The 26880-nt window shown below is 40.6% G+C and overlaps 1 protein-coding gene across 2 annotated transcripts in view; it reads left to right on the top strand.

Annotated features, from left to right (window-relative positions):
• Nucleotides 1-26880, top strand: part of LOC123648841 (mitochondrial intermediate peptidase) — a 108679-nt gene that overhangs the window by 59191 nt on the left and 22608 nt on the right. For both annotated transcript variants that reach the window (XM_045566731.1, XM_045566730.1), the window contains 2 exons: nucleotides 1640-1759; nucleotides 25264-25385. In XM_045566731.1, the coding sequence (XP_045422687.1) occupies nucleotides 1640-1759; nucleotides 25264-25385 (242 nt within the window). The remainder of the gene's footprint in view (nucleotides 1-1639; nucleotides 1760-25263; nucleotides 25386-26880) is intronic.

The following is a 26880-nucleotide window of genomic DNA, read 5'->3' as shown; positions in this document are numbered from 1 at the left end:
TAAAAATTGTGAATTTTTATTTTTATTATTTGTTTTCAAAATAGGATCCTTACTTTGGAGGTGGGCTCTAAAGTTCTTGGTCCCAGGAATGCATGACTGCCTGGGTAGGAAAATAGGCTTGTGGCTTTAGAATTGTTTAGTTTATCAGTGAATAAGCATGAAATAAATGCATATTTAATTTATTTTGCTCCATTTGAATAATTCAGAAGAAGTCATTCTATGTTTATATCTTTTGTAAAAGGCATAATTGGAGAAATGAAACTCCTGAATTCTGATTTGTTTACACACTGGGACAAAAACCCCACCTCAGTTGAGGTTAGAGTTTAAGAGTTTCAATTCCCAATAATTTACTCTGTTAGAATATAGATAGGACATGAATGAGTAATTTTGGCTTCTTGGTTATCTTTATGTATTGTTACTCATTATAGAATAGAGAATTGAAAGAGCTATATTTAGCTGTATGTTTAGATTGCCAGTTAGAGGAAAGCAATATTTATATTTAGAGGATGTCTATATTTTTCTAGGGAAGCTTTAAACTTAACTTTATAATTTAGAACCATAATTCTATATCTAGGTGAAGCCAGAAGCTAGAGGTCATTTAAATTTTTGCTTTTATCCAAACTAATCCTCACTTCTTTCAAGCCAACAGCTGCACATTCTCTATAAATTCCATTTCGGGATCAGAAGGATACATATCAGAAGCATCACTGCATGTCAGAATTTTTTCTTTAAAATGAAACATTTTCTACTTTCTTGCATCAGGTGAACTCTACACATGTGAAGTCAAATGTTCAAGTCAATATTCAAAATAACATTGGAGTCAAATGTTGCAGTGAAACAGTGCTTTATCTTTAGATTTTCTATGCAAAATTTAGTTTTCAGTACTTTGTAAACAGCGGATTTCATATTCAAACTTTCCTTAATGCTTTCTCCTCCTACTGTGTTTCAGTGGTCTATATCCTCTATTCAGAGGTACATGATGCTTCTCCCCTGGTCACCTAGTTGAGCCAGAATTGCCCCAATACAGCATATGTTTCCTTTGCGCTTCCTGACACCAGGTGTTGGGGTCTAGCTCCAAACTCGCCAACAGCTGCAGGAGAATTCTTTTTAACGTCTGTACTCGCCAGATGCTGGATTGCTAATCCTCACCCTCACCCAACCTATTTAAATTTTCTTTCGCCTTTTATCATGAAAGTAGGATTCTGACCATTTCATTTCTCTCATTTAAGATATATCAGGATTCCAGGAAGAAAGCAAACAGGACTTGTTAGATCCAGGGGGTCACAAGTTGTAACTCTTTATTTTTTCATATTTCTAACTACATATATATTGGCAAAGTTCCAGTTTTGTGGTCACAAATTTAATTTGCTCCGTTGTACGTAAAGAGTACTTTATGGATACAGTTCAAAATTCTTTAATATCCTTAATCATGAAAAGGTTGAGCGCATTGCTTTTAATCTTTAGCATGATCTTAAATGTGGTATAAAATACATCTCAAACCATCTAAGTTTATTTTTGTGAATGTTTTCAACCATGATTTATAACCGTTATTCTGGTGCACTTAAAGCGTCTTTGGTCTACCACATCTGAGCTGTGAGGATGGACTACCAAAACTAAATGGATGTTTTCCTCCATCTAGGTCTTTTATGCCACTCTGGATCAAATCTACCATGGGAAGCATCCCCTGAGGAGGTCAACCACTGACATTCTCAAGGAAACACAAGAGAAGTTTTATGGCTTACCCTATGTTCCAAATACCGTGAGTCCAGCACTTTGATTCTGTTGTGTGTGGTGAAACGGGTCTGCGGTGTTTCTGTAGGTTGTGATCACCTTCCCCTTGGATGACGGAAATCCCCACATTTATGTTGAAGCCTCCTGTGGGGCAAATGCAAGAAGCTGCCTGGCTCATTTAACGTCTGCAACCATCTACTTACGTGTCCTTATTTTCCTTCCTCTCACAGTGTTTTTCTAGATTCCTAGGAAAGGGGGGATTAAAAAGGCCACTGGAGTTAGTCCATATTCTCCTTTTCAGTTATTTTTCTATAATGAGATAAATAGTGGTATAAAATGAATGTGATTATCAATCCTGAGTCATTTTCATTGCAAAGAGAGTTAACATTATTGAGTGCCTTATATTGTACCAGGGATTGTAGTAGATTCTTTACATATCTTACCTCATTTAGCACACCATCAGCATAGAGAGCAGGAGTATTGTTACCATTTATTGAGTTCTAGGTGCCAGACTCTAATTGCTTTGCGAAAAGATCTGTAATTTAGCTCTCAAAAAAACCTTATAAATTAGGTAATGGCCCTATATCTGGGGCTTATATTGAGGCTCATACACATTATGTGTCTTGTCTAAGATCATTTAGGTAGTTAAGTGATTGTGTTGGGATTCAAAACCAACCTCAAGCTTTTTTCATTACTCCACGGTTCTTTCTTCACAACTCGTAATTTAAAATTCACCATTTTGATGGTATAAAATTTGTTTAAAGCTAAAATGGAAGAGTTATTTTAGGAAAGCAGTTACTGGCACTGAAGGATATATTGATATTTGCTCATTTTTCTTGTTTAGAACAAACACTAACAAAGAATGAAACGAGGACATCTTTCTTGTGAATGGTATTCACTCCACATTTAGGTTTTGCCTCTGTATCCAGCAACAAACTGTCATATCATAGTGGCACAGTGTTTACATTGGTTAAAAGTGACATATCAATTATCCCAGTTTACCTGAGGTAGGAGAGAGGTGGGTTTATATAATCTTTATACATCAGATGCCTATACATCTCTCTGAGTAGGCGTGTGCTGCAGGCTTCCTGGGGAGACGGGCATCCGATGTGCTGCCGTGCGCTGGAGGGTGTCAGCTCAGAAAGGCTGCTGCTCCTGGAGGCCGGTTTCTACTAAGACTTATTTCTATTAAGTCTAATTATCTAGTAATAGAAGTGATAAATATGTTTCACATTAAATGTAATTTTCCATCTGTGGCATACCCTGTTGTTAGAACATAAAAAAACAGCTGAAAATTGTGCTAAATTTAGTCAGACATACCAAAGAGCAAACATGCTTGTATTTGTTATTTAGCATAAAGAAAACTATTTCCAAATCCCAATTTATATATTTATACATTAATTCACTTTTATTACTTATATTGTTATAGATAATTATTGTTTAACAATTGATATATTTTTGATGCATATTTTATGTGTTAGATTTTTATTAATTACGTGCTGCACACATTTTAGGTGATAGGATATAGCAGTGAATAAAACAGACCAAAATCCTTGCCCTCACAGAGTCTGTGTTGGAAATGGCTTGTTTTCAGATGTGTATACGTTAACTGATTAATCATTATGTCTGGCTGTTCTGCCAAACATCTCATTGTTAAGCAAAATATTTCTTGAGCCCATCAAGTTGCTTTGAATTGTGAGCACATGGACTGAACACAAAACTGAGCAGACAGAGATGTTCCGGAGCATACTGCAGCTGGCACAGAGGATACGTTGGGAGCCCAGTTTTTAATTTCCAGGGGGAGGCTTCTTCCCTGAAACATCCATGAGAAAAAGAGATGCCTTCCATGTTTTCACTGGGCTCCTGCGTTTTCCTCATCCTTGCTGCTGTGGCGACCTGCACCTATTTGTTTCACATCAGCAAGTGGTCCTAGAGCCATCCCCACCATAGGCAAAGAAACAAGGTGGCTGGGCAGAATAGAAGAGTGGTTTAGAGGCTCCCGTCAGCCATCAGACAGACCTGGGCATTTGGTGCTGGATAGATTGAGAGGTGGTGATAAAAGAGGAATGAGGATGACACCCACTGTTTTAATAAAACAGGCCATCTGTGGGGATAGGGATGGCATTCACTGCAACATGGCATACAGGAGGGGTGTGTGCTGTATGGGGCGAGGGGTACAAGGATGATGAGTTTTGTTTGTTGTGCCTATAGAGTATCCAAGTGGAGATGAACAGCGTTGGGTCAATGGGTCTGAAGCCTCGAAAACAGCAAGGCGGGAACTCTGCAGATCTGGGAGTCCTTAGTCCAGAGAGAGTACTGTCAGCTGTGGCAATGGACAGCGTGGAGCAGGGAGGAGGCTGGGCAAGATGAGGGGCCAGCTAGGAGATGACCCTGAGGGTGGACAGGAGCATCTATCAAAGGGCACAAACTGGGTCAGCCAGTGTGGTTGGTATGATTTTCTCATTCGAACATTTTTTTCAAGTACTAGTGAGAACCAACATTGTAAACATTATTTTCTTTTCTGTTTCTACTACTACAATCACAACGGTATAATGCTCTGCTCTATTATATTATTTTAGTGTTACATTAGCTGTATGGTGGCTTGAAATGTCATTTATAGAGCATTTGTTTTGGATGTGTGTTCTGAGTTCCCAAATAACAGACTAATAAATGAACTCTTAGCATATAACTTATGTGTAATTTGAGGGCTTTCCATGTTAAAATTGCTTGATTTTTAGAGCAGATTCTTAAGCTGACGTTGCTGTTGCCATGATTATATGTGCAGGAAAGTAACCACTGATTTGCCAGTTGGGAGATGGAGTGCAACCAGTGGTAAACCCAGTTGTTTGCATAGTGTGCTCTTCCCAGATTAACTTTCAAACAGAAACCATGTGGAAAGATGGGAATAGGAAGATGAAATGAATCCAGTGGAAGAGTGCAGAGAGATTTTGAGAGTAATGTTATATTTACTTTACTATATGGAGTTTTGTTTTATATTTTAATAGTCCCCAAAAGAAGAAAAATAAAAACTCCCACCATGAGAAAATGGCCTTGCTCTACACAATTTGGGTGTTAAGGCTGTGATTTATTACTGCTAGAGTTTATTTTCTTTCCTACTCACTTGATAGTCAATTTTTTGAGAATGTCTTTGTTCAAAAAGCATATGTGGGAGTATCTAGAGAGAGGCTGCGTGAGAATAGCTGACATCTGAGCATTCAAGCATGTTAAAATTGCTTTTATATTTTTAATTTTAAATGTATATCTTAAAGCTTTTCAAGGGCAATTTCACAATTTTAGCTCAATTGTTAATGCAAAAGTGCATCACTGCTTATTGCCCTTACATAGCATCAGGTATATAATGATTTTATTTTAAAAGCTTTAATTTTAGAATAACTGTTAAGACATGAAGATAAGAAATAATTATCTATTAAATGATTTCTGTCATCGAGATTAAAATGGCAATCAGATTTTTTCCAGTTAGTTATGTTTAAAGTCAGGCTGGTGAGAGAAACTGTGATCATGTGGGGGTCTCTCTGTAGACATCTTGGGGCGGCTGGGACCTTCGCTGTTCTTACCTCACTCGTGCTCAGCTGTTGGTGTAAAGTAATGGCACAGGGGTCTCTTATTTTAATGTGTAAAACAAATATTGTCTGTTAAACAATAGGACTGGAGCCCCAGAGTGGTTAAAAGTTCAATTCTCTGTCTCCAGAGAGTATTCAACTTAAATTATTTGTTAAAAATGCTTATTCCTCCTATTTAATTTTTCTCCCCTGGGGAAGAAGTTATGTTTCCTCCTATTTTTGTGCCCCAGCTCTCCTGCAAATGGAATATCTCTTCTGTGAGGTGAAGGTACTTCCCGGGTTGAGCTAGCTTGGAGTACTTGATGTTGCTAAGCAAACCTTAGATTAAAGAAAACAATATTTATTTTTGTTTTTATCTTAAATACAAAGACCATATGGTGCATATCTAGAAACACCTAAGTGGTTAATTGCATGTTAAATTCCTTTCCTCTTTGGCTGCATAAACAACTGAGAAAATATTTACCTTCTCTGTCATGCTAGGTTTATTTATGACTTTGTAACTAAAACACAGAAGTGCTATAAATTGAAACTTTAATCTCATGATTGACTCATTTTCTAAAAATTTATACGGTTTCAGTTTGTGGGACAGCTGCAACTCTAGATTTCACTGATTTAAAACATGAGGAAATTATGACTACCCGGGTTGTTTTTATAATATAGTCCTTTGAGCCAAATCACCAACTTTCATTTTTGAATAATGCTGTACTTTTTGTTGTTGTTGCCTGCAATTCGACATAGGCTAAATCCAATGAATGAAAAGTCCAGGATATTAGAAGTTTTTCTTTACTAGGTAAACTGTTGTATCTTAAGTAACACACGTGTGTCTTTTAGATTTAGGCTATTTACCTTTCAGGGAGCTTTTCCCCAGTGATTCTCCAAGGTACATCATGTGCTCATCCGCAAGGAATGTGAGCAGGACATAGGGACCTCTCGATTATTCCATTATTCGTGGAGGATTATTCATGGAACGTGGGCTACCCAGAGGGCTCATTATAATGCCTTGTCACCAACAGGGACTCCAAGGGCAACATTAGCAATATAGGGAAGGTTCCAGTTGAGTGTTACTAATTTTAAATTCTGATTATATTTTGAGTAAGTAATATATGCACATGCTTAAAAGTTCATAAGGTGTCAGAGGGCTTACAGTGTAAAATCTCGCTCCTACTCTGGTTTCCCAGCCCTCAGTCCCTTTCCCTGGAGGCAGCCCGTGTTACTGTTTCTCGCACACTGATTTGAAGATAGCATTACCTCTGTCAAACATAAAGACATAAAATTTGCAGTTCTCAGTAACTTCCTTTTCTTGTTGTTCTTCCTGCGTTTTCTCCCAGATAGGCCAACTCTAGACTGGAATTACAGTCCTTCCCCTAAGTATCATCGAATCTGCTTTACTTCTCTAAATCCACACTGTTAGCGAGGCCTTTCCTGGATACAAATTTGACCACGACACCCCTCCCCTTAAAACCCTTCCATGGCTTCCACTGCTCTTAAGCTAAAGGACAAAGCCCTTTGCCCACCCACGGGTTCCTGCGTGGTCTGGTCATTCCAGCTTCCTCCGGCTGGACACACCCTGCGTTCTTGGCACTCGTTCCCTCTGCCGGGAGCATTCTCTTTCCTGCTCACTTTGCCTCAGCTCGAACTGTCACTTCTGCAGACCTGGCCAGTCTCTTATGCAATCTCAAAGCACTGGGCTCCTTCCCTTCATACGGGTCATCCCAGTTTATAATCTCCTGCTATCATTTGATTAATATCTATCTTCCCAACTGGGTGAAATTCACAGAAGAGCATTTTTCTAGGGCCCTGAACAGATATTTACCATGGCAGGTACCCAATAAATATTCATTGAAGATTTTTTTTTATCTTGTTGAAGCATAACATACACAAAGTACACAAATTCTAGTATACGGTTCCATGAATTTTTAGAAATATATTTACCTGTGTAACCACCACCCAGATCAGGATATACAGCATTTCTAGTAGCCCAGAACGTCCTTGTCACCTCCTGTCAGTCAATGTACCTTCCCTACAAAGGCAGCCACTAGTTTTGCTTGTTTGAACTTCCCATAAATGGCGTCATACAGATATATGCTTTGGTGTCTTGCTGCTTTTATACAGCATGTCAGTGAGAGTCATTCATTTTCATTGCTTTATAATATTCTACTCCTAGCATGCCACAGTTTACCTATTGTACTGTTGTTGGACATCTCAGATATTTCCAGTCTGGGGTTATTATGAGTAAAGTTCCTGTGCATATTCTTGTATATGTCTTTTGGTGGACATAAACATTAATTTTGTTGCATGGAATAGTGTATATTTCTGTTTAGTTTTAGTGTAGCTATTGTCAAACAGTGTTTCAAAGTGGTTGCCATGAGTAACATTCCAGTTGGCAGTGTTTGGGTCTGCGATTTGCTTCAAGTCTTCTCCAGTAGTTGTTATTGTCAATCCTTTTAATTTCATCCCTGAGCACAGAGCATCATCTCATTGTGGTTTTAATTTGCATCTTTGTCATAGCTAGTGATGTTGGGCATTTCTCTACATATTTATAGGGCACTGGAATGTCTCTTTTGTGTAATGATTTTTGCTGCAATCTGGGTGAAATAGGATGCTGTTGGAGGGTTTCCAGCAAAGGACTGACAGAGGGAATGTGAGGTACAAGAGAGATGAGTTGAGAGTTATTGCAGGGGTTTCGGCCTGTGCAGCCCAAAGGATGGTGTTGCCATTAAGATGGACAAGACTGTGGAAAATGTAGGTCCTTAAGGGAGATCAGGAGATAAGTTTTGGACACACTAAGTTTGAGACATCTGTTTGACAAACAGAAGAAAAGGTCATGTAGGCAGGTGGATGTATAAAAGTTCAAAGGAGCGGTCTGTGATACCAAGGAGTTATTCACACACAGATGGTGTATAAAAGCCGAGGAACTGGGTGAGATCACCCCCAAGAGTGAGTATAAATGGAAAAGTTCTGTTGAAAAGATGAGCCTTGGGGCATGCCAGCATTTAGAGGGCTAAACAAAGAGGAAGAAACAAAAAAGGCAAATGAGAGGGAAAAAACAGTGAGGTAGGAGGTAAAAAGAGAAGGTGGTAGGTGCCCTAGAAAACAAGTGAATTAAGTGTTTCAAGGAGGAGTGAGTGATTGTATCAAAGCTACCTTTAGATCAGGTGAGCGGAGAGCTGAGAATTAGCCATTGGATTTAGCAATGGAAGGTCATCAGTGACCTGGATAAGAATGGTTTCCGTGGAGCGCTTGGTGGGACAGGCTGAGTGGGTGGGTTTCAAGAGAACCTGGAGGGAGAAGAATTGGGGACAGTGAGTGTAGGCAACTCAGGTGTGTTGCCTGCAACACAAGAGCAAGAGGGAAATTGGGCATGGAGGAGGTTCAGGTGAGGTAAAGTGAGGGTTTGGTTGTCTTGATTTTGCTTGACTGATTGATTTCATTTTGATTTTTAATGAGAGGAATAACAACATGTGGAGGCAAAATGGGAAGGATCTACTGAGACTGGAAAGCTGGTGGTGCAGGAGAGAGGGGGGGAAATTGCTGGAGTAGATGAGAGGGGATGGGCTCTTTTGTGCAGGGAGAGGTGTTAGCCCAGCTGCAGCCACACCATCTCTGCGGTGTGTGAGCAGAGACACAGGCAGCAGGGAGATGCAGCTGGGAAGTGCCCTTCGCCCGGCTTTGCTTGGTGAAGTAAGAAGCAGCATCACCCACTGAGACTGCGCATGGGATGGTGGTTGTGGCGTTTGCCGAGAGAGGAGCAGGTGCACAGTGGTCATGTGGGAGGCGGGAGAGGCAGTAGAGTGGAGGCATGGCAGTGCTAAGGGCCCACCAGAGGTTAGTGCTGCTAATTTGGAACGAGCCGGCATTGACCAGGGCCGTGGTTTTGCCAGGTGAGTACAGTGATGCAACAGGAGGCTGTGGACCTGAGGGTTATGCCAAGAGTTACACTGACCCACTGTGAGATTTAACTGGCCAGAGAGGACAGTGAGCACACAGGGGATGTTTAAGTGACCCAGTTCACGGTATTTTGTTATAGCAGCTCAAGTTGACTCTGTCATGCAGTTTAAACTTTGTTCACTTTTGTTCATCAGTTTTCAAGGACCTTTACCATGTGTGTCAGGCACGGTGTGTGTGTACTTTGCACACTGTGGACAGTGTGCTTGACATTCATCCACATGCCGAGCTCAGCCTTCCTTTCACCCCCAGTGTGTTTTCCCAGGCTCCATGTGTGGATTCCTGCTCTTATTTGGAGTCAGTACTTGCATTCCCTCTGCTTGCTCTAAATCTGGCCCCAGAACCCTATTTTCCTAGCCCCCACTCCTGTTCAAGGTTCCGTACCCATTTTTCAGCATTTTAGAAGGACTATAAATAACCCTTTGGATGCATAGCTCTTTGTGCACTTGACTACTTTAGCCTTAAAATAAATTCCTAACAGTGGACTGCTAGGCTAACAGGTAAGCACAGTTTGCATTCCAGTACACACTGCAAAGTTATGCAACAGATTAGGTGGTTTTCCCTTGAGAAATCAGCAGTGAGGGTTCCCTTGACAGCACTCATTGCTGATTTATTTTAATTTTTGACATTCTGATACACCACAAATACTGTAACTTTGCTTGCAATTCTTTTATTACTAATAAAATCAGTTTCTTTCCCTATTTTTTGTTACTATCTATATGGGGGAAGGTGAAGTGTCTATTTTTTCATTTTCCCATGTTTATGTTGATCTTCCTTTTCCTATTGATTTTTTTTTTTTTTGCTTGAGACAGAGTCTCACTCTGTCACCCCACCCTGGGTAGAGTGCAGTGGCGACAGCCTAGCTCACAGCAACCTCAAACTCCTGGGTGCAAGGGATCCTCCTGCCTCAGCCTCCTGAGTAGCTGAGACTGCAGGCATGCACCACCATGCCCGGCTAATTTTTCTATTTTTAGTAGAGACGGGGGTCTCACTCTTGCTCAGGCTGGTCTTGAACTCGTGAGCTCAAGCAATCCTCCCACCTGGGCCTCTCAGAGTGCTAGGATTACAGGTGTGAGCCACCACACCCAGCTTTTATTGATTTTTTTTATAGGAATGTTAACCGTTTATCCTTCTTGTTATAAATATTTGCCCCATTTTGTTATTTATCTTTCAACTTCTTTTATGATTTTAACATTCAAGAGGTTTTATTTTTGTTGGTTTGCTTGTATGTTGTTGTTTGTTTTAGTTAAATCTATCAGACTTTTCTTTCAGTTTCCTGTCATGCCTTAAAAGAACTTCTTAACCCAAGATTATTTACATTTTTGCCTATATTTTTAGTACTCTTATGATTTTATTTTTCACATTTGAATCTTTGATTATTCAATTTTATTTTGGTGTAAGGTATGAGATTAGGAACCAGCTTTAGTTTTTCTAGTTGGTTCTTGAATAACCCGTATTTTTCCCACTGATTTGAAAAGGTGTTCTTTGTCAGATGCTAAGTTTTCATCTACAACAAGATTATTTCTGAGCTTTCCATTTCAGGCTGGATAATCGTTTGTGGTTTTTTGTTGCTTGTTGGTTGACTTTTAATCCATATACCTTTGCTCCGTTATTCAGTTCACCTGCCTGTTCCTAGTTGGCATGTATTTATAATGGTCTTCTTAGAAGTCCTTCATACATCTTGTTAAATGAAATTTGTTTTATGATTTTTTGCTGTTTTGATGGGATATTTATTCCCCCTCCCCCATTTTTCTAGCTGACTATCATTGATACATAAGGAAGTTAGTTGTTTTAGCTTGCTGACTTTGTGGCTGGCTGTCCTAATGAACATATACTGTTTTTGATTCTTACTTGCCAGATTTTAGGGGTTTTCTAGATACACATCTCTCACAACATTTATAAATAATATTTTTGCTGCCCCTTTCCAGTATTTATACATTTCCGTTTGTCATGGACTGATTCAATGACTTGAATTTCAAAAATAATGCTAAGTAATAATAGAGAAGGAGAACATCCTTATTTGGTTTATGGTTTTAATGGAATGGTTCTGGTTTGACCTATGACTTGAAAGGGAGCTAATATGTGTGCATGCTTGAGAGAAGAGAACATCCCAGGATAAACAGTGACATATTCAAGTTACAGAGACAGAAGTGAGAAAGTTACGTGTGGAAACAGGTTGTATGAAGCTGAAGCTCTGCGTAGAGGAGTAACAGTGTGAGTGAGGGGGCTCCTCTGAGGACGGTGAGGCTGATGTGATGAACATGACGGATAGTACAGGAGTAATGTGGAGGGTGGGGCTCTGGAATCAGGTGAGCTACGTTGAGTCTTAAGCGTCAGATCCACCAGTGAGATGGTGATACCTACGTCATAGGGTTATTGTGAGGATCCACTGAAGTAAAGGATGTCAGAAGCACTTAGCCCAATGCCTGGCACCTGGTAAACACTAAACAAATGTCATGTATTATTATTATTGTCAGTATAATCCAGTGATGTAGAGCTTGAAAGGGAATTTAAATGGTAAAATGGTGTGTATGAAAAATAAAATCATCAGTTGTATGTAGGATGGGTCAAAGCAAGAAAAGCAAATTAAGAGACCGAAATAGATGGGAATCTGTGTGTTCAGCGTTCTTCCATCAGGACAGCCCTCTGCCAGGCCCCCGGAGGCCCCGTGATAATGCGCAGCTAGTGTTTTGAGTCTATTATGGCAATCCGTGCCCTTCTAAGACCATATGTGGTTATTGATGTGTTAGAATAGTTTATCTTGGTGTCTTTTACACATCTTGATTTATAATGTATATATTTAATAATTATAAAAGAAAGCAGTTATTTGCTTTCTTTAATATACATTATCTTCAGATTCCTAACTTAGTGATGATGCAATCATTCTTTTCACATGTGTATGTTTTTTTGTGTCTTGGGGAAGCTTTGAAATACTTGCTGATTTATGGAGAGTGAAAAGTGAACCAAACTTTCTCAGAACATTTAGAAAAATTCAGACACTTAAAAGCTAAAATCAAACAGTATTAGAAATGATTTATACAATTGTAGCCATAACTTTTTTCCACTTAAGCCAAAGAACAGTCTAAACAACACTTTCACACTGCTGAGTCCTTTAAATGGAAGCAATAGATGTCTATAAATCAAATGATAGTTTACATTTATTTCATAACCACTTTTTCTAACTCATTGGCCCTCTTAAAACTTCGTGTATCCTCTAAAAAGTTGAAACAGTCCTGTATTGAATTTAAATTAATGTGAATAAAGAAATACATGAAAAGATTTTAGAGACTAATATGCTACCACAAATTAGTTTAGAGAAGCATAGCATTTATTGAAAGAAAGTACGGTAACACTAGATGCTGTTGAGCTGGCTCATTTGAAATAAGAGAATTCAGCTCTAAGCTGGTTCGTCTCAGTGGTGAGTAGTAAGCAGATCACTGTCGTGGAGTAAGTCTCACACAAGCCTGTTGGCACTGATTCTAGGAATCCACAAAACACTTTAATCTGAATGATTATTAATAACTTCTTATCTGGAATAGTTTAATATTCGTAAGTTGCAAAAATAGTTCTCGTGTCCCTTTCACCCAGCTTCCCCAATGGTCATATCCTACGTGATGTAGTGCACTGTCAAACCCTGGATATTAACCTGGGGACAGTACTGTTAAGCCCGTGTTCTGAGTTACTTTCACATGAATACTTCTGAAATCTGCTGTTTTTATTATCTAGGATAGTACGTCTCAGAATGGTTAGCTAAAACTGGTTTATAGGTTTAACCTACAAGCTATAACTCCTTTTGTGCTGTTTAGAGGATAACCAGACTTTAATGTGCACCATGGAGGCAGAAACAATAGAAACGAGATCAGTAGACTTGTACGTAATTGAGAGCCTGCATTCCGATGCTACAGTGTTAGAAAAACACAAATGTGTTAAAGTGCTAAATGGAGAGAGCCACGGGCACTGTTTCTTTTCTCATGGTCCACTTGCCCGGTGTGTAAAAATCAGTATATGCTATGAGATCACCCGTCTTAAGTTTTCACCTGCTGTTATACCCTCCAGTTCTCTCTCACTTTAGTAGCCTTGATTTTTTAATCCCTGTCCTTGAATTGTTAACTCATTGGCTTGTAAACATTTTGACAAAACCCACAGTAAGACATGCATTTTACGTTATGATCTATTGTACAAATATGTGTATGTACATTTAGGTGTGTATGTGTGTGCATGTGTCGGTGTAAGACTGAAAAGCACCACGGACCAAAAGTTACCCTAAGTATGTGCAGTACACTCCAATGTTTTCTATTCTATTGCTTTATTTTTTTAATCCTGCTCAAAACCTACTATATTGATTTTATAAACCACTAGCAGATAATGGTGTACAGTTTGAAAATATGTTAACTTATCTTGCCCTGGGATTTTGCTTATTCTACCTTCTTTCCCAAGTCAATTATAAAACCTTTTTCAGATAGGGATGTTTTAGAACTAAATTATTTAGAACAGTAAAACCACAGCTTCTATTTAATCCCACCACACCATTTCTCCTTGGAGTGTGTTAATTTATTTGAAAGACATTGTCTTTCAGGATGGATGGGTGTATATATGTGTAAGATAGTGTGGAAAAGATATAATATAGCACTGTGAAATCTCAGTTATCTATAGGGAAGTGTTGAATTTTGCCTCATGGAGCCAGAAGTGACCTCTGATCTGGGCTTAGTCACTTCTGATTCAGAGTCTAGCCTAGGTTAAGGCCATGGTGGGGAGGAGGGAGTAAGGAACGAGAGAGGTGTGATAGGAGGTGATCAGGGAGTGTATTAGTCTAGGGTTCTTGACAATAGAAACTTGGTCCGGGAGGAGGGGCTGCTCTTCAGGGGTTGAAATTCTGGCTGGAACCAAGTAATAACGAGTCCTTTATGTCTGCTTAGAGGCTTACGCACAGTCCTGGAGGGAATGGGGAGAACTTAAAGCCTTGAAGTTTATAAGCAGAGGGGTGACGTGAGTAGATATAAGGTGTAGGGAAAAGTTAAGGTTTCAGTATGGAGGATGGGTTGGAGGATAAAGAGATTGAAGACAGAAAGGAATCAATCCAAGTGATAGATGAAAACAAATATAAAAATATAATGAACCTTATATACTCATAATCATCAGGTTTTTTTGATAAAAATGATCTATTTGATCATTTTGATATTTTATTCTCTTTTATCTCAGCAATGCATTTACAAAAAAAATTTTTAAATGTGTTTTTCCCAGCATCTTAGTTTGATTCAGGAGGATTATTGGAAATATCAAACCCATCATGCTGTGGAAACAGAAGTTTCTTCATCCAATTTCTTTGTTCTTTTAATTATGCTTTTGCTTTGTGTGCCTTGATTTTCTCCTCCTCCTTTTCCCACTGTTGTTTTTTTGTTTTGGCAATTATAGTTTTATTTATAGGAGCTTTTTCTTCTTGCTTTTCCACAGCATCTTGATCTTGTTTAATGAATGTAACTTTTTTTGGTCACAAAAAATATATATGTGCTCATAGATCTTGCCCTAAAGGTCTTGCAATCTAAGGAAGAGATGATGAGGTCTGAATCTGGGCATTGATGGCAGACATGTATGTAAGGGAGAAACTACAAGGAATGTATTGAGATAAAATTGTCAGGATTTGAGGATTGATTGACAGTGACTGAGGATACGGAATTGAGAATCAGTGCCGATCCTCAGCCTGATGAAAAGCGCCTAGGAAGAGCCTGCGGCTGACTTTGTACGCAGTGGCGAGAGATTAAAAGCCTTTCCCTAAGGCAGGAACAGGACGATGTTTGCCATTGCCACTTCTGTTCAGTATTCTGCTGGAGGTTTTAGCCAGAGAATTAGACAAGAAAATAAAAAGTATTCATATTGGAAAGGAAGAAATAAAATTATCACTATTTGTAGATGACACGATCTTGTATATAGAAAATCCTAAGGAATACACACACACACACACAAAAACTATTAGAGCTAACAGATGGGTTCAGCAGGGTCGCAGGATGTAAGATCAATATACAAAAATCAATTGTATTTCTATGCTCTAGCATTGCTGTCCTCAACCCCCAGGCTGTGGACTGGTACCAGAAGCAGTCCACGGAAGCACAAACCCTACTGTAAACTGCTTATGCGAGGCATCTAGGTTGCACGCTCTTTATGGGAATCTAGTGCCTGATGATCTGAAGTGGAGCTGAGGCAGTGATGCTTGCACTGGGGAGTGGCTGCAAATACAGACTGTCATTAGTAGAGAGGTTTGACTGCACAATAAATGTATTATATTCGAATCATCCCAAAACCACCACCACCACCCTCCCAGTCCATGGAAAAATTGTCTTCCATGAAACTGGACCCTGATGCCAAAAAGGTTGGGGACTGCTGCCGTAGCAATAAACAATCCAAAAATCAAATTAAGAAGACAGTTCTATTTATAATAGCATCTGACAGAGTAAAATGCTTAGGAATAAATTTAACAAAAGAAGTTCAAGGCTTATATGATGAAAACCAGAAAATATGAATGAAAGAAATTAAAGAAGACCTGAATAAATGGAAAGATGTTTTGTGTTCATGGATTGTAAGACTTATTGTTAAAATGGCAATACTTTCCAAATTGACCTACAGATTCAACACAATCTCTGTCAAAATTTCAGCTGTCTCTTTTACAGAAACTGACAATCTGATCATCAAATTTCCTATGGTAACATAGGGGAACCAGAATATCCAAAACAATCTTGGAAAAGAACAAAGTTGGACAGCTCATATTTCCCAATTGTAACACTTACCACAAAGCTACCGTACTCAAGACTGTGGTGTAAGGATAAACATTACAGATCAATGAAATACAGTTGAGATTTCAGAAATAAACCTATACATTTACAGTCAATTGGTTTTTGACAAGAGTGCTCAATCAAAAGAAAAGAGTCAATGCTGACATAACGTGTTGGAGCAGGGAAGGGCTGCGGAGGGTCACACCTGCTGGCCTGCATTGCTTCTGACCACGGGGGAGACTGAATTGCCGCAGAAGTCAGAGACCTGCTTGCCTTACAAGGGTGTTGTGATTGGTGTTATGTGGGGTAAGATTTAGCTTACTAACCTCTAGATCTAGAAGGAAATATAAGGACATCAGTTCATTTCACCTTTAAACAAGCCTCACTCAGTGCTGACCCTTTCAAAGGTTATACCTTGAATGTTTGAATTTAGGAGATTTGAGAAGAAAGCCAGCTATTCTTACATAGCTCCTATATATGACATTATATCTGTACTATTATTATAACATTGTAAAATAATGCTAGTTGATACTATTTTTATGCCAATAGATATAATAATACTTTGGTGCTGTGTTGTTTACAGTGAATACTAATTTTAACTAATGGTGTTGATTATTATATTTTTATCTAATACTTTTTAAAGATTCCAATAGCGTGGCCTATTTGGCATTACCCAAGTTTTGCATATGTTTTAACCACCACTATAGCAGTTTCTTTCTTGTAAAAAATTGCTTAACATTGTTGCATCAGGAATTTTGGAAATTCTTCAGACGAGACAATCAGGGAGGATTGATGACATGTTGATAGAAAGCAGCAACCCTAATAAATTCAGTGGATCAGTCATGTTCTTTATTTCTGTCAGTTATTCTGCACAAAATACAGGTAGTAACACGACCTGCAGACAACATACTCTCACAAGCCCTGGGCTAGCCTTTAGAATGTGCAGTTACTTCATAAACTTCTGGAATGCCTTCACAGTATTATATAGGGTGCGGGGAGACGGTTATTAATGTATTCCTGGAGGTGAAGGCGTTTTTACTGTCTTTATTAACTCAGATTCATCTTACCAGGAGCATAACCTTAGTAAGACATACCTCCTAATTGCACCTGTCTAGCTTTTGTACCTCTTAGGCAAGGTAAAGTAAAGCTAAAAGAATGAGCCTTTTAATGTGATCTGGGGGATCTTCCACCATGAGAATTAGAACACAAGCTTGGAAAGCCGCAGTTATTCAAACCAAGGAAGTAGAGTGAATATCATTTAGAGTTATGAGCTGAGGGTTAATAGGAAAGAGCCGGTGAGATGCAGATTCGGCTGTGCACACACCCGACCTCACAGGTCTCACATCTCCTAGTGGTTATGCAAGAGTCTGCCCGAGAGCCACGCAGCCTTCAGTATGCCATGTGCACTGTGGCCTGTCCCGTGAGGAGTTAATGGAAGTTAATAAGTGTTATTTTAATTCTGTCTTGTCACTTCAGAAATTCAGATGTGTGTGTAGTTAGCAAATTAGTTATATGTTACCTGTTTGTTGACATCTTTATAATTTTAGAGACTATTAAAACTTAATTATAGAAAGAGAACTTGAACTTACAGATGTAAATTGTATCTAAATTACAGTGATTTGTCTAATTTTCTCATTCCTTTTATCTGTTTTTGTGAATATTTATGGAAGATACCATGTTAGTCACAAGATACAATGAAGTGGCTGGGATCCTCTCTGCTTGCAAAAAGATTATGTTAGTAGCTGACAAGCCAAGCCATCCCTAACTGGCAGCACAGTGCAGACTTTTTACTTTGTTTATCTCCTTTAACCTGCACAATAGCCCTATGGGTGGGTCTGACCACAGTCACATTTTCAGATGGGGCAATCCACCTTTTAATCTTGAGATGTTAAAGATGACAGAGGAGAAGCAATGTTAAGGAGTTTTGATTAGAAAGGGCAAAAGTGAGCATTCTTGGTTCCAGTTCTGTGCTTGTTGCTTTTCATTTATTTTTCTCATTTAATTGCATTATATTACTATACCTTTCCATGTTTTGTCTAATAAATCTGTTTCCATTTGGGTCAGTTATATCCTTGCTCTGCTAATGGATTTGCTTTGATAGACACAATCTTCTATTTCCTGGTTTTGGTTTTTGTTTTGCAAAGTTTTTTTTATATCCATATATAAGTTAATTGACAGTTGAGGTTGGCATACTAAAGAGACATACTCCTAGTTAGTATTGTGTGCATCATTAACAGTGTGCCTGCCCTGTTACTCTTAATTGCCCAAAGAGAATTGCTCAGATTGTTAGGAATGAATTTTTTCTTGTAAGACTGGGCAGTCTCCTTAAAGTAGGCTGTAATTACTACCATTAAGCATCAAAATGTTTTCTAGTTGTCATCAGAATGTTTTAAAATTCTCATAAGATGGTTCTTTTGTAAATTATTCAATTTGTATGGTAAGGTGGAGAAGGATTTATGCCTGATACATATTTTTACATACTGGAGAGCAGTTTTAACATTTTAAACTGTAATACTTATTATCATTTATGTAAGGGCTTTCTTTACAGCTGTAAAAATAACTGTGTGGTATGTGTTTTAGTAGATACGGTAGAAACTAATTTAAAAGTTACAGGTGTCAGCTATACCCAGGCGAATGTGACTTGGGAATGTTGCGGGTGTCAGTCATTGGAAAGGGAGATGGGTATAAAGCTGCTTTCCTCCTGCCAGCCAGGCAGAGATGAGCGGGTAGGACCAGCGGGCTGGTGACTTCTCAGCATATGGCCTTTTGAGTTCAAGGCGGTGTTTCTAGTCTTCACCCTTTCAAAGCTAGCAGGAAGGGGAACGAGGACGAGGAGGGCCAGCAGCCTGCTTTTGAAGAGCCTGGTCCTCCACCTCCGCTCGTGGCCCTTGGCAGGAATATGGCTGCACAGCTGTGTGAGCCTCGGGAAATGCAGCCTCTGCCAGAGCCGCCCAGAGCCCTACTCTAACGTAGCGGGAAAAGGGTGCGATTCTGTTTCTAAAAGGAAGAAGGGGAGAGCGAAGGAGGGGATACTTAGCAATCTCTGCCAATTGCCTTGGCCAATTTACTCTTTTCGAGTCTATTTGTAAAATATAACCTGTTAAAATATTTATTCAAAATTATAAAATATTTAAAAAGATATTTCCCTCCAAAGATTTTCACAAAGACACAGGGTATATCTTTAATAAGTATAGATATACAGTCCATATTTTCAGGGGGTTATTTCTCTTAATAGTATTTTTTCACATACCTCTCATTTTAAAAAGTAGGTAATGGTATTAGTTTTCTATTGCTGTGTGATAGAAACTCCCAGGGTGCTGGCAGAATTCATTTCCTTGTGGTTGTAGCACTGAGGATAGACTTCCTGCTGGCTGGCTGTAGGCTGCCCACAGGTGCTAGAACCTGTCTCCCCAGGTCCTAGAGGGCACCCCCAGCTCCCTGCCAGTGGGTTTCCCAATGTGGCCACTTCCTCCAGCTACCAAGGAGGGTTTCTAGAGTGAGTCTGCTAGCAAGACAGAGACATTATATATAACATAACATAATCACAGAGCGACATCCCAACACCATTGCCGTAGTCTGTTGGTTAGAAGCAAGGAACAGATTCTGTCTGTACGCAAGGGAGAGGGTTTCACAAAGGCCTGCCACTGGGAAGACAAATCGTGGACACACCTGAGAGCATGTCCACCACAATAACTGAGTTCCATTTAACAACACTTTATATTCCAAGGAGAGAATTCCTGTTTGTTTGGCACCATTGTTTCATGGATTTGGGTAAAATATCAGTAGGGACTTCTTACCAGTTAGAAGTATCTAGTCTACATTAAGTCATGGAACACTTATCCATATATACACAGTAAGAGAGAAAGAGTATGAACATCTCCTTCTGCTCTCCATCGTGGTTAAATACCTAAACACTTCCGGCTGCCAGTGATTTTGTATCGTAAGAGATACTCCGCAGACCAACAGTATTGTACACAGAGAATGCGAACAGTCAGAATGGTCTGTCTACAAAGACTAGCTCAGGACTTTATTCATTCCTGTCTTGCCGTCTATTAGTTATCCTAATTACAGCAGGTACAGATGTGAGCGATAGGCCTTTATGAGCTTGTACAGTATTGTTAGCCCATCATTTGTTTAGAGCCTCTGAGGCTTGAAGGAGCTAGAATCATACTGCAGGAAGCTCTACTAGAGTCTGTACATAGGCCAGACCTGGAGATCTGGTGCCAGAATTAGCCTCAGAACTTTTACATCATCTATCAAATAATGTAGTCAAAGAACTATTTTTTTAAAAACTATTAATAGCCTAAGATCCAAATTTGTTTTTAGCACTATAGTGTCATCTTGCTTGTGATAGATATTACTCCCAGGCTCCCCATCTCAGAAGTCCAGTCTGTCGGTAACATTTAGCACGGTTGTGAAAGGATCTGGTAGTGTCCATCTGTCCATCCATCCATTCAGCAGACAGATACTGAGTTCCTGTTGTGCTCCAGGTACTGTGCTGAGTCTAGACATGAACACAACATGGGGGCCGTGCCCTTAAGGAAGTTTCAGTTCAGTGTGACACACACCAGGAGTGTGATGCAGCTTATAGTTGCCCCCCCTTATTCACAGGGGCTACATGTCAAGACCCCCAGTGGATGCCTGAAAGCATGGATGGTACCTAACCCTATGTATGCTATGTTTTGTCCTATACATACATACCTATGATAAATTTAAATTTATAGATCAGGCTCAGTAAGAGATTAACAATAAAACTAATAATAAAATAGAAAAATTTTAACAGTGTATTGTCATAAAAGTTATGTGAATGTGGCCTCTCTCTCAATATGTAACTGTACTCTCTTCACCTATTTCTGGACCAAAGTTGACCATGTATGGCTGAAACTACAGAGAGCTAAACCACAGGTGAGATGGGACTGCTACACAGTGCCCCTTGGTGTCCACGGGGGCTGGTTCCAGGACCCATCTCCCCTGCCTTGGATACCAAAATCTGCATATACTCAAGTCCCCAAGTTGGCCTTGTAAACCTGCGGGTACGAAAAGTTGACCCTCTGTATATGTGGGTTTCACATCCCTAGAATACTGTATTTTCCATCCTTGTTTGTTTGCGCATGGGAAACCTGGCTGGCTGTATTTATTGAAAAAATCCACTTATAAGTTGACCCACCCATGTTGTTCAAGGGTCAACTGTATCATGTTCCAGTGATAAGATTGTTTTAAAATAAATTTTAGCTAAGTGCATTTATATACATGTAGCAGGGAATGAAGATGTGTTGTGCTATTTAAGAGTATAATTAAGAGAAAAGGTTAGTTCTATCATTTTCAACATTTAGTGCATAGTTAATGAGTACTTGCCTTGGGCTAGTCCCTGTGCTAGGTTTGAAACTGAAAATAGTAAGTAAACGGCTGCATTGCTACTTTTCCATTTCTGGCCCCAGAAAATCATGGAGTTAGAAGAGGTCTATAGTCCAATAAGAGTCCTGGAAGGGCCTCCCGTTCTCTGGGTTCTGAAGCAAGTGACAGTATCCACAGAGTCTGGACCTGCCGCTCACAGGCTCCGTGTATCGTCTTTCTCGTGGGATCACCGCGATTATCTCACTCAGGAAAAGCTTAAATAGCCATGCCTTAGGGTAGTACGAGGATTTGGAAATCCATGTCTCTGGCCATAATAAAAAGGGAAACTACAAAGGGACTTGAGTCACTTGTTTTTGAAATCATATCACACATTAAACATCGAAGGAAAGGCAAAAACTTTTATCCATCTGACAGTTATCCCTTGGGAAGAGGAAGACTTTGATTTAAAAGGAAGAGGATATCGTAATTCCAGAGCTTAAAGTGAAATGCTGTCTTTCATTTTTCCAGATGAATGAGTAAAATGGTAACAAGGACTTAATATTAGATTGAATTAGCAGGAATTCAGCAATTGTGTTCAAACAGCAGTGGGATTGTAGGTCTTAGTTGGCCATAAACTTACAAACCTCTGATGAAAGGTGTCAGGTGGGGATAATTTATTTAGCATGTCTTGAGGTAGGAAAGGATGTAATGCCGAACCCAAACCTGTAATTAAAGAGCAAGACACAATGAGGCATGCGTGTGCCAGAAGCCCTGTATCCAGGTAGGGATGTTAGGAGAAGGCAGAGCCGTGGCAGTCCAGGAAGTGGTGCGTTGCACAAATCCTGATGTCTCTTTCTAGAGTTCTGAAAGGTCTTATTTATTACTCTGTTTATGTGGGAACTCAGTTACAAGTTGATGAAACTAGGAAACTTAGAAATGTCTTAGCTCAGATCAAATGCCACTTTTGAAGTGGGCCTGTTTTCAAGATAAAACAAAGCTGTATTCAGCTCAGATCTAAACAGCGTTAAATTCTGCTCTATACCGCAAAGGCTGCCAAACTAGTTCTGGCAGATCACCCGTGAAGAAAAAGTTTCAGAGACAAAGCCTCTTAACTGTATGCTACTAATTCTGGGGCTTCCAGCCTGAGATGCGTATATCCTCAATAGCACGGCAGCCAGTGTGGTGGTGGAGCAGCAGAGTACAACAGCAGGCCACGTACTATTACAGAAGGTATCGTCACATCCGGATGGCTTGCCGTGAGAAAGATTACCAATGGTCCATGTGTTCTAATCAACATTTAGTAGATTAAGATTCCAGCATGACACAAAAGCTGGCACAGATCCTTTTTTTAAATAAGACAGAGTATATGAACTGTGCATGCATTGTAAATGAATTCCAAAAGACCCAGCTCTTTGACTAAAAATGTAGTTATTTAAAGTTTGTTATACTGAAATTGGACCCATAGATGGTCCTGGGCAATTTGCTTTTGTTTTAAAAACCACTCACATCCAGAAAGGGTGAAGAGTCTGTATCTACCTTTCTCTGCCCTCCAGTGTCCCCAAGGAGCCGTTGGCAAGAGACTGTGGGCTGTATTTCTAGTGCTCCGCTCCTCCAGCAAGAGCACAGCCTCTATTGAGCTCCCAGGAGCCTCAGTAGGGAGACTCCACACCTGGAGTAGGGGCCTTTGTGAGGCAGAATACAAGTCTGGTTACTGCAACAGAGACCCCAGATGACCACTGTACCAGCGCACCCACCCAGTGCCAGTGGCAGCCACCCTGAGTCAGAGACCCCTGCCAGTGGGTGGTGGTGCCCTCACAGATGGGCTGATGTGGTGCACGCCAAGGAGGAAGGGGCACAGCTCTTTCCTTCAGTGTGCAACTCACGAGGCAATGCCTACTTCCACTCTCATCTTTTTGCGGGAAGGGGAGAGTGGATATTGAGGATAACTGTGCATCTCTGCCGAGATGGCCCCATTTCCTAAGTTGTGGGGCGTGGACTGCACACCTTCCTCTGATGGCTTCCTTGCCCAGTCCAGGAAGTTATTTTCCTTAGAGAACTGGACACAACCAGAGTAACTAGCACTGTGACTTCATCTTTAAAGTCGCTGTACAGTGGCTGTAGAGCTCAGAGTATGTTCTGAAACTTGCCACATCACTGTGATGAAGGAACCAGATTTTTTTAAATGTTTGTTTCTTGATATGTTAACCAGAATTTGCTTACCTAGTTTATAGAGTTGTAGGAAGGATTATACTTTATATTTTATTTTCCAAGGAGTTAAAAGATTTGTTAGAGAATGATTATCATGGTAAAAAAAACAAAAACAAACAAAAAAACCCAAACTTAAGCTTCTGTTTTTTTTCAAAAAAATTTAATGTCAGATAAAGCATATATTAGAAGGAAGTAGATGATTGCATGTCAGATTTGTTTGTTTCAAAAAAGTAAATTTTTAAAGTTACAAGTGTGTCGTTTGAGGACAGTTTTCATAGTTGCAGCTTCGATGGAGCAGGTGGGATAATATTACAGTGAACACACCAGCCTAAGCTCCTGCGTGTGCACTTAACCCCCCTCTTGCTGACCGTCAGCTCTGAGCTACAGAGAAAGGTCAATACTTGTAGGAAAGGAAGTTTCCGGTATTCTTCCATGCAAACCCATGTGACCTTTCTTGTCATAACTGCATCATTGTCCTCAAAAAGAATGGATGGTCCCTCTCAGTGCTAGACCCAAACTTGCCTCTCCAGATGCCAGCGTCCAGGCAGATGCGAAAGTCCAGCCCTGCCCTGTCACTGGCACTCTTGCTGCTGGCTCTGGGCTGTCTGTCTATGTCACTGTCACAGAAATGCATCCCAGAGGGATGAATTTGGACAAAACGATTAAATGTCAACTTCTTGCTTTTTATGATTAGAAAATAAGCTGAGCAAGCTTAGAGAAGGAGGGAGCCCGGACTATCCCTTCATCCTTCTACTGAGGGGCCAAAGCTGCTGGTGATTAACTTTGGCTCTTAGCATTTGTTTCTTCTTTTAAAAACATGTAATTATATACATTATTATTATTATGTAATTATGATTTTTCAATTATAGTCCATTTTTTTCTGCTCTATGCCTTTTTGCTTTGTCATAAAACGTCATTATGGTAAAAACATGGTAAGTTTTCAGTGTCAGAAAATCTAGCGCCTGTGAAAAGCAGCTCATGCAGCAAGTAGTCATGTAAAGTAAACCTTTCTGAACTAACCAAATTATTAAAAATAAGTAAACTTAGGACTTTATTATACTCAGTATAAGTAATTAAACTCACTTAATGAAAAGGATTAGCCATATATTTGAAGCAAAACACACACACGCACACACACATTTTCTTTGTGCATGTATTAGTCTGCTAGAGCTGCCATAGCAAAATACGTCAGACTGGGTGGCATGAACAACACACCCTTGACTATCTCCCAGTTCTGGAGCTGGAAGTCCAAGCAAAGGCCTCTCTCCTTGGCTTGCAGAATCTTCTGTCTTCTCACTGTGTCCTCAAGTGGCCTTTCCTCTGTGCACGTGCCCCTGGTGTCTCTTTGTGTGTCCAAATTCCCTCTTCTTCTAAGGACATCAGCCAGATTGGATGAGGGCCCAGCCTAACAGGCTCATTTTAACTTAATCACCTATTTGAAGACCCCAGCTCCAAATACAGCCACATTCTGAGGTACTGGCTTAGGGTTTCAACATGTGGATTTTGGAGAGGCACAATTCAGCCCATAACAGTATATGAAATGTAACGATATTAATGCTATGAGTGATGTGACCCTCTAGGGTGAAATTTAAATGAAAACATTTGCAGGTTTCCTATGTGCCTCCATTGTGTTCTCATACCTAACATTCACAAAATGCAGAGTCGAAAGAGTTTCCCGTACTGTGCTTCTGTCTTGGCAGGCCTGGCAGCTGCGATTCAGCCACCTTGTGGGCTACGGTGCCAAATACTACTCTTACCTGATGTCCCGGGCAGTGGCTTCCATGGTTTGGAAGGAATGCTTTCTACAGGACCCGTTCAACAGGTAATAAGCAGAGGACGTTTACAAAACGTGCGCTCCTTTAGCCACGGTAACCCCCCACCCTGCTACAATCGCAGTCAGGCTCAGAAAGCAGCAGCCCTGAGAACAGGGCTGGGCCTGGCGGGAAGAGGCGGTCTCCTCACGCAGCTCAGGCCGCTCTGCGCCTCTCCGCAGGGGCCCGCGCCTGCCTCCTGCGGGGGACCGTGGCCCGTCCACCTTCCCCTCCAGCACCGTGGTACTGTGATCACGTGGTGCCCTCTGGAATGCCCGCGGGGACCCTCGTGCAAGGGCTCTTGCTTCTATACAAAGCGGTCCATGCCTCTCCCATGGGTTTTCTTTGTTTTTCCAGCCATTCTTGTTGTATGTTCCTACTGCTCTCTGCTTCCTGTTATTTTTGACAGGCTGCCTTACTTTCCGCACGAGCATCTGAAGTTTGCCTCGTGTGGACACCTTCCTGCCTCTTTATTGCCCAACAAAGGACTCACTACTGTTTCTCATTTTGGACTAGCACTGTTGGAAACTTTGTTGGCGTTAACACTTAGTCTGTTTCTGGAAAGTTACCCCTCTGCCAGACTTTTGGAGCACTTTTTGCCCTAGTGAGGCGTCACGGTGGAAATGAGTGGCCGTGGGGAGAGGAGGTGCTCCCCCGACTGCCCGGGCACAGCCCCCCTTCGCTGTGGCCGCTCGCTGCAGATTGGGTACTGAGGTGGCTGCAGACTCCTCCCTCCGCTGTTTTCTGCTGCCTCTCCTCTTATGTGCCTTCCCAAGCAGCCTGGCTCCGCGTTTCCATCATCAGCATAATCTGTGGTTAAGACAACAGTGTTTCCAGCTTTTTCTGTAGAAAGCTAACTAAAATGTTTGTGTGGTGGCTCCCTGGTCCTCTCCCAGGTGCATATTTCATCAGATTAGCCAGTGACTATGGTGAGCCTTCAATGATTCTAAGAGGAAATCTGTGCTAGGCAAATTTCAGTTATGGATGCAGGATGCCCTCGCCCTTCCCCAGAGTGGAGGCAAGACATGGCACTGGAGGGCAGGAGGGTGGCCCCCAATAGGTAGTACAGTCTGCCTGCACTCTTGGTAAAGCCATGTAGTAGTTAGACTTCCACTGGGTAGAGAGATGCAGGGATCTCGTGTTGGGTGCAGAGGTGCAGGGATCCCTTGTTGAATGGAGAGGTGCAGGGATCCCTTGTTGAATGGAGAGGTGCAGGGATCCCTTGTTGAATGGAGAGGTGCAGGGGATCTTCTGTTGCTCCCTGATTTGGCCTCCCAATCCTCCTTACAGGAATCTCTCTAACAATAGGAATTACGCGGAAGTCAAATTTTGGTCTTATCATTCCTTAGAAGGTGTTTTCTTTGAAAGTAAATTATAGTTATGATCTGGTATAATAATCGTTTATAGCATTTCATCTCCTCACCACACAAATAAGTACACCTCCAAATTCCTCTTATGGAACTCGGTTTGATGACTGTTATCTTCACCACTTTCACATGGTTTAGA

Source organism: Lemur catta, chromosome 13 (assembly GCF_020740605.2).
Source record: "Lemur catta isolate mLemCat1 chromosome 13, mLemCat1.pri, whole genome shotgun sequence".
Lineage (NCBI taxonomy): Eukaryota > Metazoa > Chordata > Mammalia > Primates > Lemuridae > Lemur > Lemur catta.
The sequence above is the reverse complement of the archived record's forward strand: the minus strand, read 5'-3'. Positions and strand labels throughout refer to the sequence as shown.